The sequence below is a fragment of the Heterocephalus glaber genome, unplaced genomic scaffold (assembly GCF_053883595.1).
Source record: "Heterocephalus glaber isolate CG9 unplaced genomic scaffold, H.glaber_assembly_v1.0 deba00001555, whole genome shotgun sequence".
NCBI classification, from domain to species: Eukaryota; Metazoa; Chordata; class Mammalia; order Rodentia; family Bathyergidae; genus Heterocephalus; species Heterocephalus glaber.
The window spans coordinates 6,046,950-6,066,395 of record NW_028258346.1 but is presented as its reverse complement, the minus strand read 5'-3'; the positions used below and the strand labels follow the sequence as shown (position 1 = coordinate 6,066,395).

At 35.4% G+C, this 19,446-nt stretch overlaps 1 protein-coding gene and 1 pseudogene across 9 annotated transcripts in view; one reads left to right on the top strand and one right to left on the bottom strand.

Annotated features, from left to right (window-relative positions):
• Positions 1-19,446, bottom strand: part of Vps13b (vacuolar protein sorting 13 homolog B) — a 728,055-nt gene that overhangs the window by 694,335 nt on the left and 14,274 nt on the right. For all 9 annotated transcript variants that reach the window (XM_087190742.1, XM_087190740.1, XM_087190746.1 and 6 more), the window contains one exon: positions 5,398-5,518. In XM_087190742.1, the coding sequence (XP_087046868.1) occupies positions 5,398-5,518 (121 nt within the window). The remainder of the gene's footprint in view (positions 1-5,397; positions 5,519-19,446) is intronic.
• Positions 18,313-18,647, top strand: LOC110350336 (translation machinery-associated protein 7 pseudogene; annotated as a pseudogene).

Here is a 19,446-nt window from a genome sequence, read left to right as displayed (position 1 = left end):
CAAATGGTGTATTTAACACTAGGCTCTGACAATCGATGGTGCCAAAAGACAGTCAAAAATTAACTATTTTAAATCAACAGAAAGCTTACAACCCTTTGGCATCGAAAACAAGTATACAGGGGTGGGCCATCCCTCCCGCCACTCCCAGCCCAGAGGTAGGGGTTTCTGAGCCACCGTCCCACTGCTCCTGGTCCAGAGGAAGAGGCTTCCCGGCCAGCATCCCTCCCACTGCTCCCAGCCTAGAGGAAAGGGCTCTTGGGCCACCATCTGTCCTGCGGCTCCCGGCCCAAAGGAAGGGGCTTCATCTCTAACGACACTCCCAGCCCCTGACCCACCTCTCCCAGATCAGAGGAGGTGATCCTCACGGGCGCCAAGAGCACTACCCCTTCCCCCCCACTCTAAATGAGAAAACACATAAATAAGATTCAAAACCAGACTTCCAGATCACCTACAGCAACTCCAAAGGGAAATGAGATGGAACACTCTGATACTCAACCACCTGGACCCACTGAACTGGCAACAAAAAGAGGATCTGGAAAAAAGGAAATCACAAATAATTTCTCAGATAACAGGAGAAATTGTGCTCCTAGTGCAAGACATGATTAATAAATCTAGAGAGGACATAGATAAAAAATAGAAGATCTGAGGAACATGATGGAATCCTAACATAGGAAACAAATGGAATCCATAAAACAGATGCAAATAGATTTCCAGCACATGAAAAACTCCACTGAAAGTCTACATAGCAGAATGAGCCAATGTGAGGACAGAATTTCAGATATAGAAGATAAGATTGCAATTAATGACCAGGAAAAGAAAAATTGCTTCAAAATTATAAGGGAACATGAGAACACAATCCAGCAGCTGCTAGACGATGCAAAGAAAAATAACATAAGACTGATTGGACTCAATGAAGAAACAGGAGAAAGTGCAGATGACATAAAAAAACTCTTCACAGAAGTAATGGTAGAAAACTTCCCAAGAAGGGGAAAAGAGCTTGACATACAGATAAGTGAGGCATATAGGACTCCAATAGCCTTGATCAAAAAAATATCTACACACAGGCATATAATTGTTAAGATTTCAGAAACTCAACAGAAGAACAAAGTTCTCCAAGCAGTCAGAGAAAAGCAACAAATCACATACGAAGGAAAGCCCATCAGAATCACAGCAGACTTCTCAACACAAACCATCAAGGCAAGAAGAGCTTGGAGTGATATATTCCAAGCCTAAAAGAAAACAGCCGCCAACCCAGATTGATGTACCCTGCAAAACTATCTGTCAAAATGGATGGAGAAATAATATACTTTCATGACAAAGAGCACCTTAGGAACTTCGTGAATATCAAACCAGCACTCCAAAAAATTTTACACAATATCCTAGGAACAGACATTAAGGATCACAACCCCAGGAAGCAAAGCAGAATGAACCCATCTGGCACAAGAAATTAAATGTAAAGGGGGAGAAGCCAACAAAAAGAAAAAGTCATGGCAATGATAAGTCAATGCATTTCAGTTATAACCATCAACATTAATGGTCTCAATTCACAGTATGCTGCATACAAGAAACAGACCTAATTTAAAATGAAACTCATAGACTGAAAGTTAAAGGGTGGAAAACAATACTCCATGCGACAGGAATCCGAAAAAAAGCAGGAGTAGCTATCCTCTTGGCAGATCACGTAGATTTCAAACTGACACTGACTAAGAGAGACAAAGAAGGACACTAAATCCTTGTAAAGGGAACAATCCAAGAGGAAGACATGATAAAAATAAACACATAAGCACCAAACACTAGTGCACCCAACTATATAAAACAAATACTAACGGACATGAAAAGTCATATATGCACTAATACAATTGTAGTGGGGGACCTCAACACCCCACTGTCACAAATAGATCAACTAGACAAAAAATAAGTAATGAAATACCAGAACTCAATCGAACTCTTGAACAAATGAACTTAACAGATGTTTACAGAGTCTTACACCCCACAAAATCAGAATACACATTCTTCTCAGCTGCACATGGGTCATTCTCCAAAATAGACCACATACTCACACACAGATCATGTATAAGTAAGTGCAAAGGAACTGAAGTTATCCCTGTATATTATCAGTCCATAGTGCGATGAAATTGGAGATCCATAGCAAAAGAAACTCAAAAAATTTCATAAACACGTGGAAATTGAACAACACACTTCTGAATAACCAATGGGTCACAGAGGAAATTAAAGAAGAAATCAGACAGTTCCTTCAATTAAATGACAATGACAATACAACATATCGGAATCTATGGGACACAATGAAAGCAGTCTTATGAGGGAAATTCATAGCACTGAATACACATATTAGGAAAACAGAACGAGCCCAATTAAACAACCTGATGCTGAACCTCAAGCGTCTACAAAAAGAAGAGCAGGACAACCCCAAAGCTCATACAAGGGAAGAAATTATAAAGATCAGAGCAGAAATCAATGCAATGGAGACTAAGAGAAAGATACAAAATATCAATGAAGCCAAGAGTTGGTTCTTCGAAAGAATCAACAAAATTGACAAACTCTTAGCCAACTTTATCAGAAAAAGGAAAGAAAAGGCCCAAATCCATGCAATTAGGAATGAAAAGGGTGAAATTACAACAGACCCAGCAGAAATCCAGAGGATCATCAATACCTACTTCCAGAACTTATATGCCAATACGATGGAAAACACAGAAGAAATGGACAGATTTCTAGATACATATGAATTACCAAAGTTGAACGAAGACCTAAAAATTCTAAACAACCCAATATGAACCAATGAAATTGAAAACATAATTAAAAACTTTTCAACTAAGAAAAGCCAGGGCCCTGATGGCTTCACTGCTGAATACTACAAGACATTTAGAGAGGAACTACTGCCACTACTGTTTAAACTCTTCAGTGAAATTGAAAGGGAAGCAATGCTTGCAAATTCTTTCCTGGAAGCAAGCATCACCTTGATCCCCAAAGCAGAGAAAGACCCAACTGAAAAGGAGAACTATAGGCCAATCTCAATAATGAACATAGATGCAAAAATCCTTAATAAGATACTGGCAAACAGAATGCAGATCATCAAGATCATACACCCTGATCAAGTGAGATTCATCCAAGGGATGCAGGGATGGTTCAACATACGTAAATCAATCAATGTAATGCACTATATCAATAGAGCCAAGGACAAAATCCATATGATTATCTCCATAGACGCAGAAAAAGCATTTGACAAAATCCAACATGCATTTATGATAAAAACCCTACAAAAAATTGGAATAGATGGTCTCTACCTCAAACTGATAAGTCATCTATGAAAAACCAACTGCCAATATCATACTAAATGGTCAAAAACTGAAATCCTTCACACTAAAATCAGGAACAAGACAAGGATGTCCACTATCACCACTCTTGTTCAATATACTTCTGGAAACATTAGCCACAGCAATTAGACAAGAGAAAGAAATAAAAGGAATAAAGATAGGTAATGAAGAAGTCAAATTCTCATTATTGGCAGATGACATGATACTCTATATAGAAGACCCCAAGAACTCCACCAAAAGTCTTCTAGACTTAATAACCAAATTCAGTCAAGTAGCTGGTTACAAGGTCAACACACAAAAATCAATAGCTTTCCTCTACACCAATGACAGACTCACTGAGAGACAAATAGGGCAAATAATTCCTTTCACAATAGCATCCAAAAAACTGAAATACCTAGGAATCATCCTAACGAAGGAAATCAAAGACCTCTTCTCTGAAAACTGTGGCACTCTGAAAAGAGAGATTGAAGATGATATCAGAAAATGGACAGACATCCCCTGCTCCTGGGTAGGAAGGATTAATAGAGTGAAAATGGCCATACTTCCAAAACTGCTATATAGATTCAATGCAATTCCAATTGAGATATCAGCAGCATACTTCATGGACCTTGAGAAAACAATCCAAAAATTCATTTGGAACAAGAAGAGTCCCAGAATAGCAAAAGCAATTCTAGGTAACAGAGACATGGCAGGGGGTATCACAATTCCCAACCTGCAACTATACTACAAAGCTAAGCTACTGTGATAAAAACAGCATGGTACTGGCAAAGAAACAGACTTGAGGACCAGTGGAACAGATTAGAAGATGCAGAAACAACGCCAGTCACACTCAGCCATCTCATCTTCGACAAAGGAGCCAAACACCCTCACTGGAGGAAAAATAGCCTCTTTAATAAATGGTGCTGGAAAAATTGGGCTTCAACTTGCCAAAGATTAAAACTAGACCTATATCTCTCACCATGCACTAAACTAAAATCAACATGGATTAAAGATCTAAATATTAAAATAGAAAATCTGAACCAGTTGGAACAGAGGTTAGGTACAACTCTTGAAGACATTGGTGTAGGAAAAGATTTTATGAACAAAACCTCAGTTGCCCGTGAACGAGCACAAACAGTCAACAAGTGGGATCTCCTCTTATTAAAAAGCTTCTGCACAATGAAAGAAACACCAGCAGTGTGAAAAGACAACCCACAATGTGAGAAAAAATCTTCACCTGCTCTTCCTCAGACAAAGGTCTACATCTTGAATCTCTAAAGAACTTAAAAAGATCAGACCTCCCAAATTTAAAGACCCAATCTGAAAATGGGCATCTGAAATGAACAGACATTTCTCAGACAAAGAAGTACAAATAGCAAATAAATACATGAAAAAATGTTCAACATCACTGGTCATTCGAGAGATGCAAATGCAAACAATGCTGAGATTCCATCTCACTCCAGAAAGAATGGCTGCTACCATGAAATCAACCAATAACAAATGCTGGCAGGGCTGTGGGGAAAGAGAAACCCTGCTCCACTGCCAGTGGGAGTGTAGACTGGTGCAACCACTGTAGAAATCAGTATGGAGATACCTCAAACAACTAGGACTGGAAGTCCCATTTGACCCCGCTATTCCACTGCTGGGGATCTTCCCCAAAGAATTAAAAGAATCATACCACAGCGATATATGTGCACCCATGTTCATAGCAGCACAGTTTGTGATAGCTAAAACTTGGAAACAGCCCCAATGCCCCTCAACTGGAGACTGGATAAAGAAAATGTGGGGCTGGGGATTTAGCTCGGCGGTTCCACTGCCTGTCTCGAAAGCACAAGATCCCGAGTTCGATCCCTGGTACCAAAAAAAAAAAAAAAAAAAGAAACTCAATTACTTGCTACAAAAAAGAATTAAAATCTGAATGAAAGTCATTTGTCCTCACAAATGTTGGCTCTGGACCCAACATGTTTTGAAACCATGCAGCAAATGCACATTTACATACTGCCTAAAAGTGTATATTCTACAAAACACTAAAACAAGGATCAGTAACAACTGCAATATGGTCACTGTCAACCTCATTAGAAGTTACCTGGTGGTAAATCAGGATCTGTAGGAGCAGCCTGCTGAATTCTCCGGGGTTTTAGTGACGATTTTGTGTTCTCAGTACTACTGCGATTAGTAGAATTAGAGCCACAGCTTTCATGATCGTCCTATTGATATTTTAAAGAAAGGAAAAAGAAACACATCAATCACATTAAAGGCCCCAAAACAATGTTGTGCAATATATGTAGTTTATGGATAATAAGATTACATAGACTTCTAGCTTTATTTTTTACGCCTGACAATCTACACATTGTAACCAAATTTCATAATGTTCATTTTCAAACAGCATTTTAAAAATAACCAGTAGTTTAAATTACTGCTCTTATCTATGGCTTTTGCAAAAGAAAAGACGGTTCAATGGAAACTCTTAAAAATTTCCATCTCTATCTAAGCACAAAGTGAAAAGAAAGGTCTTAATATTCAACTACATTGTTCATATACTTAACTCCTCACTATTTAGAATCCAAGCTATCTTCTTAGTCAACTTTAATGATTAATCTTAAACATCACTATTCTTCTGTATCCTACTTAACAGTGCTCACTGAATTATTATTCACATTAGAAATAGTTTAACTTTTTATATATTTTTAAGTTTTACAGTTTCTATATATTTTTAAGTTTCACATATAAACTTAAGTTATACATATTTTAATGTATAATGTATCTTTTTTTTTTTTTTTGGTACCGGGGATCGAATTCGGGTCCTTGTGCTTGCGCAGCAGGCAGTGAAACCACTGAGCTAAATCCCCGGCCCTATAATTTTATCTTTTATAAAATTCAAATGAACATTCTTTTCCTGTTCTGATTCAATATTTATATAATGCCCTTATGTTCTAATCACTAATTTACTTACTAATATAAATTAGATATAATGCTTGTCTTCAACGATTTCAGAATCTATCAAACACATATAACCAATTCTATGACAGCAGTTACTTTTTTATTTTTAAGTAACAGCAGCACAAAGAGTCATAAGTTAGGCCTGTAAAACCACTGTAGATATATTTTAGATTAAGGTTGGAGGATAAATGATGAATGAGAGGGAGACCCATAAGACAAAGCAAAACAGTATAAATGTATGAAGCATACCTATTATAAGGAATGATGGTTGGTCAAACAAGGGCAGAGTACACAATGTTAAAAATGGAAGAACAAGATCACAAGCTAAAAGTATGGATAGATTCAGTAGTAATGTGGTACACAGTAGCACAGAGATATACTTAGTCCTCATTCTAGTTGACCTGTTTCAGGATTTGGTAATCCAATCTATAAGAAAATGTAGTAGTTCCAGAGAAAGGACAGGAGTAGAAACAGTAAATGAGTAGTTCAACAAAGAAATGATTTATTTCACTTAATGTTATGGTCTCAAGGTACATCCACTGTCCTACAAATGACTCAAGTTTATCCTCTTTTATGGCAGGACAGTACTCTATTATGTGTAAATACCATTTTCTTTATCCATTTGTCTATTGATGGACATATAGCCTGCTTCCAAGATTTAGTTATTATGAATTGTGCTGCTATAAACATGGGTATGCATGTATCACTGTGATATGATGTTTTTTAACTCTTGCCCAAATATTAATAAAGAGCAAGGGGGCCAGGGATTTAGCTCAGTGGTTTCATCGCCTGCCTCGCAAGCACAAGGACCCGAGTTCGATCCCCAGTACAAAAAAATAAATAAAAAATAAAAAATAAATAAAGAGCAAGGGAGACAGAATTCTCCTCAAATGGGAAAGAGATCAAGAGATGAAAGGAGGAAGAAGAGGAGGGAAAACCAATAAAAAAATAATTAAGATGTATTATGTACATGTACCAATTTCCTGCAAGAGATATAATCATTATGTACTGCAACTATGTTCTAATAATAACAAATGAATGAGAAGTTATCAACAGACCTAATAAGCACAAATTGTTTCTTCAAGAAGATAGGCATTGGAAGGGAAAAAATCAGGTAAGGTGGTAAAATGATGTAAAGATATGTGATAACTTATTCTCTTTTTTAAAGATAAAAGCACACTTTAAAATGAAAGAAAGATGCAGAGTCAGACAACACAGATACCTATATAAAAGATAAATGATGTTGTACTATACATCAGTTCTATAATCAATAATAACATTTTATAACATAACATGATCATTGTTTCTATTTTATGTATTTCAAGAAAAGATTTTAAGAGCAAATAAAGACTAATCATTAAATTTACTGATATAATAGGGAATTAGAAGCAAGTGAGAATCATGACAAGATCTCCTTTAGAAAAAAGTAATTCCTGGCCAGGCATAAAGGTGCATGCCTATAGTCCCTGCACTTGCGAGGCTGAGGCAGGAGGACTGCTGCGAGTTTGAGGCCAGCATGGGCTACATACTGAGTTCAAGACCAGCCTGAATTACATAGCAAGACCCTGTTCAAAAAAAAAAAAGTAATTCTTATTCAATATCACACTAAGAGAAATATACAATAATAAAAGGTGAATCTTTTAAAAGAAAATGGCTTCAGATGCTAGTGATACTATAGGGGGAAACTGAAAGTTCATACCAGCAAAAAGTAAAACATTTTGTTAACAAAAAAAAAAAACTTTTGCAAGAACTTAAATTTTTAAAATTAATGCCAAGAGTAACATCAGAGTATTTCATTCCACCAAACAGCTTCACAATTCAATCTTTAATATGATATGTTTTGTTATTTTGAGGAATGTTACAGTCTTTAAATACTGAAAGACTACTACTGTGAATTAAAACTAAACTACTTATAGTTCAACTTAGATCCTTAAAAATATCGAGTTATACACTTCTGGACAATGTTAGCATTAAAATCATACTACTAATTTTTGAAACATGTTGTTGCCTCAAAAGGCCCAGAAGTAAAACATGTTCATTAAAGAGATGTGAAAAGTTCCAAGTGAACTGCCAAAGCTAGCATAATTATGAAAATATTTAACACTAAAACCATCTGAAATCACATACTGCATATAGATTACAGTGATGTCATAATAAACATTACAGCCAAAATGCACTAAAAACTACTGCAGTCCAATAAATATGGTATACAAAAGATGACAAATACTTTAAGGCTAAAGAAAGAAGATGTTATTTTTATTTTTAAAAAGTTATTTGCAGCAAAAAGGGATAGACTAAATATGAATTTCCAATGAGTTAACACAGTTAATAAAGCTCCCCAACAAAGTACACTGTCATTGTTCAAAAGGAAACTAAATAACCTTATTAACTTAAACAGAATCTTTAATATTGAAATTTTAGTATGCTTAAAAAATGAGCATTAATCATGGTACTCAAAGGAATATATGTAATGAAACAAACATTACCAAATGTGTAAACACTTTTTTCTTAATTATGGTTAGGAAATTGTAATTATATACATATTATAATTAGAAAATATTTTTGAAAATTTGAATTTATTTTCATTTCAATTACATTTTAATTGTATCAATTACAAGTGAGCTTCAATTCTTGGCTCCAATCAAATTAAATAAAAATAAGGCAAAAAAATAAGAATTATGAATAGAAATATTTACTATTAAAACTGGAATTGTTTCCATTAGTTGAGTTAATCATGTGTTTTTTACCAGTAGGCATCACTGTGGTCTATTATACATTTTTACTTCAATAAAACCCCACAATTACTAATAAAAAAAACTCTGTTCTCAAAAATACTAGCTAGCGCCAGGGATTTAGCTCAGTGGTTCCACCACCGGCCTTGCAAGCGCAGGGTCCCAAGTTCAATCCCCAGAAAAAAAGAAATACTAGCTAAAATATTTTGAGATAGTTTTTACACCAAACACATTACAGTTATATCTTTCTAATTTAGATTTCAATTTTTCCAAAATTTCTGGCAAGTATATTTCATAGTAAAAGAATGTTTTCTCCTGAGAATCACATAGCTATTTCTCAAAATCCTGCCCTTTGTGCTTCAAGAAACAAGCAAGAATGTCATTTCTTTACAAAAGTTCCTAATAGAGCCAGGGAATTAGGTCAGTGGTTCCACCGCCTGCCTCGCAAGCCCAAGGTCCCAAGTTTGATCCCCAGTACCAAAAAAAAAAAAAAAGTTCCTAATAAAAGGAAAATGTGGCAAACACTATTCAAATGGATTCATTACCTTCATATTGACAGATCTTGGCTGAATGTTGCATTCCCCTTAGCTTTTATAGGACTAGTCAATTAAAACTTGACAACTATCAACTGCCAGATTCATAAGAATGGAATGAAATTGAGGGCAAAACTTAAAACAAGTGACTAACTCACTCCAAGTCCTTATCTAACAGATAAATATGATACTAGAAAAAGCAGAAGGAAAACTGAGTGGTTCGAGTAAGAAGTAATGTGCTTTTGGTCTTCAGCCTTGTGGTCCCAAACCTGGCAAGCAGAAAATGAAGACAGATCACTTGGCAGCTCTGGTCACAAAAAGGCTCCTGAAACATCAAAAAGGACTTGGAACCACAGTGCTATAAGGTTCTTATGGACATCTACCTCTATCCTGTCCAATAGGAAGTACTGTGGCAACTGTCAGATACAATAAAGAATCTCTACGAGTAACACTGAACTTCAAAAAGTCAGAAAACCAAATTAACCAATCAACTCAAAGGTACACCTGAAAAGCACAATACTGAGCCAGGGAAAACATATTTTCTATCTCTCATGGCAAAAAGAGTAATTTCTGACTCACCTCTGTACCTTGAGAAGTATATTAATAACTTAATTTAGGCAATTACTATAGTTTGAAGGTGTTTCCCAAAAGTCCATCATTGGAAACTTAATCCCCAAATTCATATGTTGATAGCATTTGAAGGTAGGGCCTTTGGAAGGTCAGGATTAGATGAGGTCATGAAGGTGAGGCCCCCATGGTGGCAGGAAAGACTTCACAAGATGCATAACAGAATAACAGAGAGGGGACATACTTGATTTGTCTGGTTCTATGGCACTCTCCTCCCTGCTATGATGCAGCAAGAAAGCCCTTAGTAGATATAAATCAAAGCACATGATATGCATGTATGAGGTGTGATTGAAAAATACAGCGAGGCCAGGGATTTAGCTCAGTGGTTCTTGTCGACTGCCTCGCAAGCGCAAGGACCTGAGTTCAATCCCTGGTACCAAAAAAAAAAAAAAAAAAAAAACAGTGAATATTTAAATTTGTAAAATTTATTACACAAAAGACCCATTATCATTAAATCCTCTCAAAATACTTCCCCTCACTTTGAACACACTTATCCCACCATTCTTGCCACTTTCTGAAGCAGTTCTGGAAATCCTCTTTGGTGAATGTCTTTAGTTGTGCTGTTGTTGCTGCCTTGATGTTCTGAATCAATTCAAAACATTTACTTTACATGGTCATTTTGATATTGAGGAAGAGCCAGAAGTCACATGGTGCCAGATTCAGTGAATAAGGTGAATGAGGACACACCATAATGTTTTTATGAGCCTGCCTTGCCACTGGACGACAGTCACCAGCAACAGTCACTGTATTTTTTATCACAACTGGTAAAGATACATAATCATAAAGGAAGACTTCCAGAACTGAGCTAAATCCCCGGCCCTAAAATTTTTTCTTTATTTCTCATCCAGTAACAAAAAAAAAAAAATTTTAGCTAACCTCACTGCAGTGAGTCAGACTGAATATGACACATGGCTCAAGATTCAAAAGCTGACAGAGGCAGGTAAGGAATAAAGACAACTCAAAATGGCTATTCAAGGCAGAAGACAGTTACCACACTCAACATCTGAAACTAGTAATGAAGTGAAGCCCCAGTTCTTGGAAACAGGCTGTCTAGAACTTACTTAACACAAAGCTGTATCAAAAAAAAAAAAATTTTTTTTAAAGTCACAGGGAAACAAACTTCAAAATAAAGAAGTGTGGTAAGCATGTTTATGATGTACCCAGTAGAGTATTAGTAATGCAGGATCCCTGAATTGTCAAGATAGTAACTGGTTCTAGACTAGAGAAAACAGAAATAACTGTAAAACTATTAGTCAAGGAAGGATGAGTAATGGAAGGGTTTAAGAGTGAAGGTGGTAAAATAGAGATAATGACCCTTCTATTCAAACTAACCTTACAAGTCACTATTGTAAAGTACTCAAAGAAAACTACTGCTAAAGAAATCAGCAAAGACATCAATAAAATCAGTCTTCTATAACAGCTTTAAAAGTCTATAATAAGGGTATTTTGATCTTCATAGAGAAGTGAATAATATCTATACACACAAACATAAACATAAAAAATTGCCACCCAGCCTATATTATGATTTATTTTTAAAACATAAGTTAAACAAATAAAACAATGGAACAGAAGATATCCTGGAAGGCCAGGAATGTAGCTCAGTGGCTCAATCCCTGCCAGGCAAGCACAGGTCCTGAGTTCAATTGCCGGTACCGAAAAAAAAGATATCCTTGGGCCAAGGATTTAGTTCAGTGGTTTTGCCACCTGCTGCATAAGTGCAAGGACCCGAGTTCGATCCCCGGTACCAAAAAAAAAGATATCCTGGAAACATGGCCAGATATATATGGATACTCAGAGCAGGACAGAGGCAGTATTACAAATCAGTTTGGAAGACAGTCCATTCAAATGGTACAGGGAGAGCTAGTTGGCCTACTCCTGTCTTCAATACACATAAAAACATATTCTGTTATTTAAAGATACAAATGAAAAAATAAAGCTTTAAAACTAGTAGGAAATCATAGAGAAATGTCATCATTACCACAGATCAATTGAAAATTTCCAAAGAAACAAATAGCTGAAGCAAAAACTGAAAAATTCAACTTCATTAAAGTTAAAATAAGCTGCCCTATATGAGCTAAAGTTAATAAACCAAAGATTGAGAGAAAAAATCCGCGATACACCTAACACAGAATAAAACTAGGTATCCTGAATAAAAGACTCCTGCAAAAGCCAAGATATAAAAATGTTAATATAATTATATGGTATGTTATTTATATAGTTATAAAGTACTTAATTATCTAATTGTATGGCATAGTACAATATAGCATAAACAAAAGTAAACAAAGGCTCTGTGACAGCTAAGTGTGATTGGCTTGGGAACCACCCAAGGGATTGGTGGAACATACTTCTGGGGTTATCTGGATGGGTCTTGGAGGCATAGCCTTGGATACTGTACCTGGTCCCTCCCTCCTTTCTGACACTGTTCCCCTACTCTGCTTCCCAGACACCACAAACTAAGCAGCTCTGCTCCACCATCCCCTTCAGCCATGATGTTTCTGCTTAGAACAAGCTGACTATGGACTGAACACCCTTAAAACATGAGTCAAATTAAATCTCTCCTTAAGTAAGTGTGTGTCAGGTATTGTGTCCAGCAATGGGAAAGTACAAACATAGGCTAACCCACTGAGCATGACATTGAGTCCAGTGGACCTATCCCTTACTTTTCTACTGTAAATTTGTACTTTAGAGTAATAGTAGCCATCAGTGCCTTTCAGTACCTTTCTCTGAGGGATACAGGAAGCAATCTATGTGTTTACCTACTTGATAAAATGAACAGCAAGGTGTGTGCACATGTGCAAAATTGACAAAACAGGATTTTTATCTATGTTATGCTCCACCTAACTGGTTTTGCATATGCTTACCCAAGCATCACAGAGGGGCCAATGGACCCACACCACTCCAGGATTTGTTTTTAAAAGTTTTCTTTTTATTTTGCTGGTAGAAGTAGCCAAAATTAAGTACAATGGCACATGAAAAACCAGATTTGCAAGTTCTGGAGGTCAAAAGTAAATCATCAGATTACTCATGCATGGATGATGAAGATGATCCATTATGGTAAAACACATGTTTTCATAAAAGAAGGGTGGTGTGGGTGTATGGTGATGATGATTCTGACATTGGCCATGTGAGCCAAAGATCCTGTGACAGTGAAATTGAACAAAAATTGACTGATACAGACACAGGGAATGCAGACCTCCTTGATTCAGAGGATGAAGAAAACAGCAATGTGAGTACGTATTTAACTAGTTGAAATGTTGCAAAATGGCCAGGCAACCAAATAGAATAATCCAGTGTTAGAACTAAGTCCAAAAACATAGTGAAGGTCTTGGCAAGAATGAAACAAATAGGACAGAATGCCAGCACTACCATTTGATGTTGGAAATTATAACAGACAAAATGCTACAAGATGCTGCAAAATACAATAAGGCTGAAATGCAAGTAAAATATTCTGTATGTATGTACCCATAGCCATGTTCAAAAATATACTTATTGTGACAGCTCACTAGCTGAACTGAAAGCATTCATAGATCTGCTGTCCTTACCAGGGATTTTTTTTTTTTTTTGAAACAGAGTCTTGTTTTGTAGTTCAGACTGGCCCTCACTATATATCCCAGGCTGGCCTCAAATTCATGGCAATTCTCCTGCCTCAGTCTTCCAAGTGCTGGGATTACAGGCATGTGCCACCACACCCAGCTCTTAGCAGGGATTTCTCATGGTAACCGCAGGAATGTAAAAAACTTATAGAAAAACGATGGGTCAAAATATGGCATAAAAATGTATGCCCTTGTAGATGCATAGATTTATTATGCTTTTGATTTAGATATTTGTCCTGGAACTCAGCCATCAGGTCCCTATTTGTATAGTAATAGACTGAATGATGTTGTAAAGAGACTTGTTGCTCCCATCTCCCAAACTAATCAGAATGTGACATTTGACAAATGGTTTACCAGTTTCCAATTGATGTTACATTTGTTAAAAGAGCACAAGTTGACCAGTGCAGGAACTGTACAAAGGAACAAAGAAGAAATTCCAAATGAAATGTTGTAAATTCAAAACAGAATTGTACAGTACAATCTTTGGATTTCAGAAAGATTTACCCTGGCCTCATACGTGGTAAAGAAAAGCAAATTGGTACTGCTGATGTCAACACTACACTATAATGGAAATACTAATAGGGAAACCTTGACAAAACAGAAGCCTGAGATGGAAACGTTCTACAACAAAATCAAAGGTGGAGTAGATGTTGCTGATGAGACAAGAAAACAAAACATATGTGCTATCAGTGTAAGCGATACTTGTATACGGAACATGCAGTTGTCAAGTGTGAAGACTGCCTTGGGTGTGACAGTTGAAGCAAAGATTATTTCTGTGGTAGACTTTTGTTTGTGCTTACCATTGTGGTTCACGTAGGTTTTTATTTCTGATGTTATCTTATAGGTTTTGTAAACAAGTAAACCCCTGATGTGAAAATGTTGATGTCTATTCTAAGCACACATTACATGTCTGATATTTTATTTTACTGATATCTTATTTCCTTGCTAAGTGCATGTTGTACAATATAGTAGGAAGCTCCTAATAAAACAGGAAGAGAAGTGACCAGACTGCCACATAGGAAAGGAAAGCTAAGCACATGTGCTGTCAGTGTAAGCAAGATATCTGCATAGAACATGAAGCTGTCACATGTGAAGACTGCTTTGAGTGTAACAGTTGAAGTAAAGCTTATTTTGTTGTAAAATTCTATTGGTATTTTCATTGTAATTCATATAGGAATTTATTTCCAATGTTATTTTAGATTTTGTAAGTAAGTACAAAGCTGATGTGAAAATGTTGACGCCTATTCTAAACATACAATACATATTAAGAATTTAATACTGTATTTTGTTTATATTTTAGAAGCTTCTGACAAGACCAGTGAGATGTCAACTATGTCCTATAAAAAGGCCAGGAAAGCAAAACACATTGCTGTCAGTGTAAGTGACATGTGTGTACGGAACATGCTGTTGTCATGTGTGCAGTCTGCCTTAGGTGTGATAACTGAAAGAATTTGTTTTTGTAAAGTGCTATTGGTATTTTCACTGTAGTTCATATAAGAATTTATTTGTGTTGCTCCTTTTTAGACACTGTACACCAAAAAAACAGTCAATATGGGCCAGGGATTTAGCTCAGTGGTGCCGTCGCCTGCCTCGCGAGCGCAAGGTCCCAAGTTCGATCCCCAGTACCAAAAAAAAAAACCAGTCAATGTTTAAAATGTTGATGCTTTTTTATAAACAATAAATATTAAAAATTCAACTTTTATTTTTGTGATTTTTTTTCCTCTTAAGTACTCACTGTTTAATATCTCATAAAATTAAAATTAACAATTCATCAACAGAAATATTCTAAAGAATAAACATTGAGTGTTATAGACCCACATTTATGTGCCCTTATGACAAAATTAGCGTTATGCTCCACAGGTTAGAGGCAATTACAAAAAAGGAAGGTCACTTGTTATTACAATAAGATATCATTTCATAACCATTTTGTAAAATTTAAGTATTAAGTGATGAAGTATTGATTTGGCTATAGAAAAACAGAAACTATCTTATGTTGTCTGTGGAAAAGTAACCTAAAAAATAACTTTGAAGTGACAAATCTGACATACATCAACTTCAATTCAAATAATACTCTAAGACCTATGCAAAGGGTGACATGAAAAGGAATATTTATAGAAGGCCCACTATTCAATAATCTGCTAAATAGCAGTTAAAATGAATGGAGTAACATATCAACATGCATAAATCAACTTAAACAGTCATGTTTTAACATGGACAAAAGCAAAAAATTGAGCGAAAAAAGCATGCTGTAGAATACTAGATACACATTATTTTTCCATCAAGTTGAAGTTTAAGAAGATGCAAAAAATATTATATATATCTTATGACTATATTTTTTAAGTATAAAAATATGCAAAGAAATGACAGGCATCAATCTTAGAATAACTATTACTTCTAGGAAAGAAAAGAGTAAGATTTTCACAGTGAACTTCAAGTATATTAATAAAGGCCTGAGATCAAAAATGGCCTAAGTGAAGGTCCATTTAGCTATTAGTACTATAGGTCAGGGAGAAAAATGACTGAACTCTAAAACAGCATTTTATGAGTAAATAACAGAATGATAACTAAACACACTTGGAATAAAATTATCCAAGAAGAGTTAAGAAGATGGCTAAAATAATGAAAATCCAGAAAACTTCAACTTATGTTTGGGATAGATAACAGAAAAGTAGTAAGCAAAGGAAGAGAAAATAAGTCAAACAGAAGAATCAGAGGAGCCAAGAAAGTGAAATTTTCAGGGAAAGAAATCAACAGCATTAAATATCAAAAGTAAACAAAAATTTAAAAATAAATAAGCCAGCCATGTTAGTACATGCCTGTAATCCCAGCACTTTGGGAGGCTGAAGACAGGAAGATTCCAAGTTCAAGTCTAGACTGGGCGACTTAGCAACTCAGTAAGAACCTGTCTCAAAATGTTAAAAGGCCTGGGAATGTGAGAAAAGACCCTGTGTTCAACCCCTAGTACTGCAAAAAAAATGTTTTTATGAATGAAATGTGTCCACTGGATTTTGCAGCCATGATGTTAACTAAGGACCTGTGTCAAAGTACATTCAATGGCATTATGGGCAAAGTCAGTGAAAAGAGGTGTAAATATTAACATATTTTAAAAGAGTGGAAAAGCATACAGATTGGAAACAAATGAAACTATCTCTATTTATAGATGATGTTATTGTCTATGTAGGAAATCCAAAAGACATCTGCCAGAAAGCTTCTAAAATTAATAAAATATGCATTCACAGGACACAACACCAATGCAAAAAGTCAAGTGCATTTCTATTACTTAATACTGAACTACTGGACTCTAAAATTAAATACACAATATTTGTACATGCTCAAAAAAATAGATATAAATCTAATAAAACATATAAAGGAATTATATGCTGAAAAACACAAAATGGTAATAATAAAATCAATAGCAATTTCAGTAACTGGAGAGGCATATTGTGTTCACAGATTGAAAAATTCAACATAGCAAAGATGTCAATTCCCTTCAAAATCATCAGTGTATTTAAGGCAATCCCTATCAAAATTTATTTTGGAAGATAAAAGCTGCATTTAGAATGAGCAGAATATTTTTGAGAAAAAAAAATGAACTGGAAAGATCAGTTTCAGATGGTAAGGCTTAGCTACATTAATCAAGATTGTGCGACACTGATGAACCAATAGTCATATTAATCAATGAAACAGAAGAGAGAACACAAAAATCAACCTGCAAAAACATGCTCAATTAGTTTTGGACAAAGGTTCAAAAGTAATTCAATGGTGGAAGAACAACATGTTCAGCAAATGGTTCTATAACAAATGAAGGCCATAGCAAAAAGGAAAAAAAAAAACCTCAACCTAAAGTTAGTATCAGATACTAAAATTAACTAAAAATAGAAAACAAACTTAAACATAAAATATGAAACCTGCTGACAAAGAATGATAAAAATCTTTGTGACCTGTGGATCTAAAGGTGTGGACAATGGCCAATAGAGACATGACTCAGAAAATAGCAAATAGTTAAGAAGTATTTTATAAAATTTTAAAATATTAAAAATAATTCCAAATGAATATCAAGGTGGCCTTTATTTTACCTAAGACAATTTGGTAACTTTCTCATTCCAAAAATCTCTGAAATTAAAACAGATTACAAAGACAAGTGAAGGCAGCATGTTATGATCATAATCACGAGAGTCACAATGTAGCACTGCCAATCTCTTTTTCTAAGTGTCCTTTGCTGAAATTATATAAATATCTTAGCAATGTTTTCCAGTGAACTGCAAATTAGGCAATCAGTAAATGTTGGTAGAAGTAGCTTCAACATTACAAACTGCCCATGCCTTCTTACCAAGCCATTTAACAAGTTTATATTCTTCTAATGATCTGAATTGAACCTCTTATTGCTGTCAATCATTATTTTAACATAGTCCCCAATATTACTAATATATTTTCCATATTCATAGAGATCTGTAATTCTAAAAGGCTCCTTCACTGAAGCTACCATTTCACCCCAATTTTATTTAGAAAATAAGTTTTTTCAACATCTGTATATCTGTAAAAACTTCAGATAATATAATTATAGAGCTAGGAACCCGGTTCCAGAGAGTGTGCGGGCGCCATGTCCGGCCGCGAAGGTGGCAAGAAGCCGCCCTTGAAACAGCCCAAGAAACAGGCCAAGGAGATGGACGAGGAAGATAAGAGCATTCAAACAGAAGCAAAAAGAGGAGCAGAAGAAACTCGAGGAGCTAAAAACGAAGTCCACAGGAAGGGGTCCCCTGGCTACAGGTGGAATTAAGAAATCTGGCAAAAATTAAATTGCTCCTTGTGCCTAAGATGATGGTGACCCTTGATTCCATTCCTACTCAAATACCTGAATTCCCTGCCATAACATCTTTTGACACCTAGAACTAGAATGAAGTGTGTTCTTGGAGTCTGTTGTACATTAACAATAAAGTTTTATAAAAAAAAAATAATAATAATTATAGAGCTATTCAACTTTACCACTACATGCATAATTTTATCTTAATTCCACAGTATGCTAATCAAGACAAATTTTGAAAATAAAATACATATTTTAAAATGTGTTTCATCTGTAATGTTTTTACTCAAAATTTAATTCCAATCACTACATAAACTTGAGTATTATTCTCCAGGGGCATACGCTGCTAAATAATTTGTCCAAATGTCAAATGCAATTTTCAAAAATCCTTTCTACCCCAAAATTTTAAACATCTGTAAAAAGTACTTGTTTTCAGAGTACTTTATATTCATGACACTTGACCTTTTGTTCTACACACCACAAAATTCAAGTCCATGCAAGCAGGAAATATCATGCAAGCAGGAAATCTGATCATTCTTGCAGTAGCCATCCGCTTGGCCAATATCAAATATTAGTTCTAGATTGCATTAAGTCATGTGTTATAAATCTTTTTCAGCAGCCTCTATAATTACTTGTAATTTGTCTATTTTAAAATGTGTTTCTTATAGAACATCTGGCCTTGAGACTTCCATCTTCCCAGTGAAAAAATACTAAGTGTCTGGATTGTTTTCTTTCTTTTTTTTTTTTTAACATGGACCACTACATGGGTGGTATAACCAAATACAGAATTTTAAAAAATATATTAAATTCCAATAACAGATGATTAAATAACCATTTATATACCACCAAATGTAAATGTAAAATAAAACTTTGTTGCAATATAACTACAGATTCTAAATCAATCTCTCA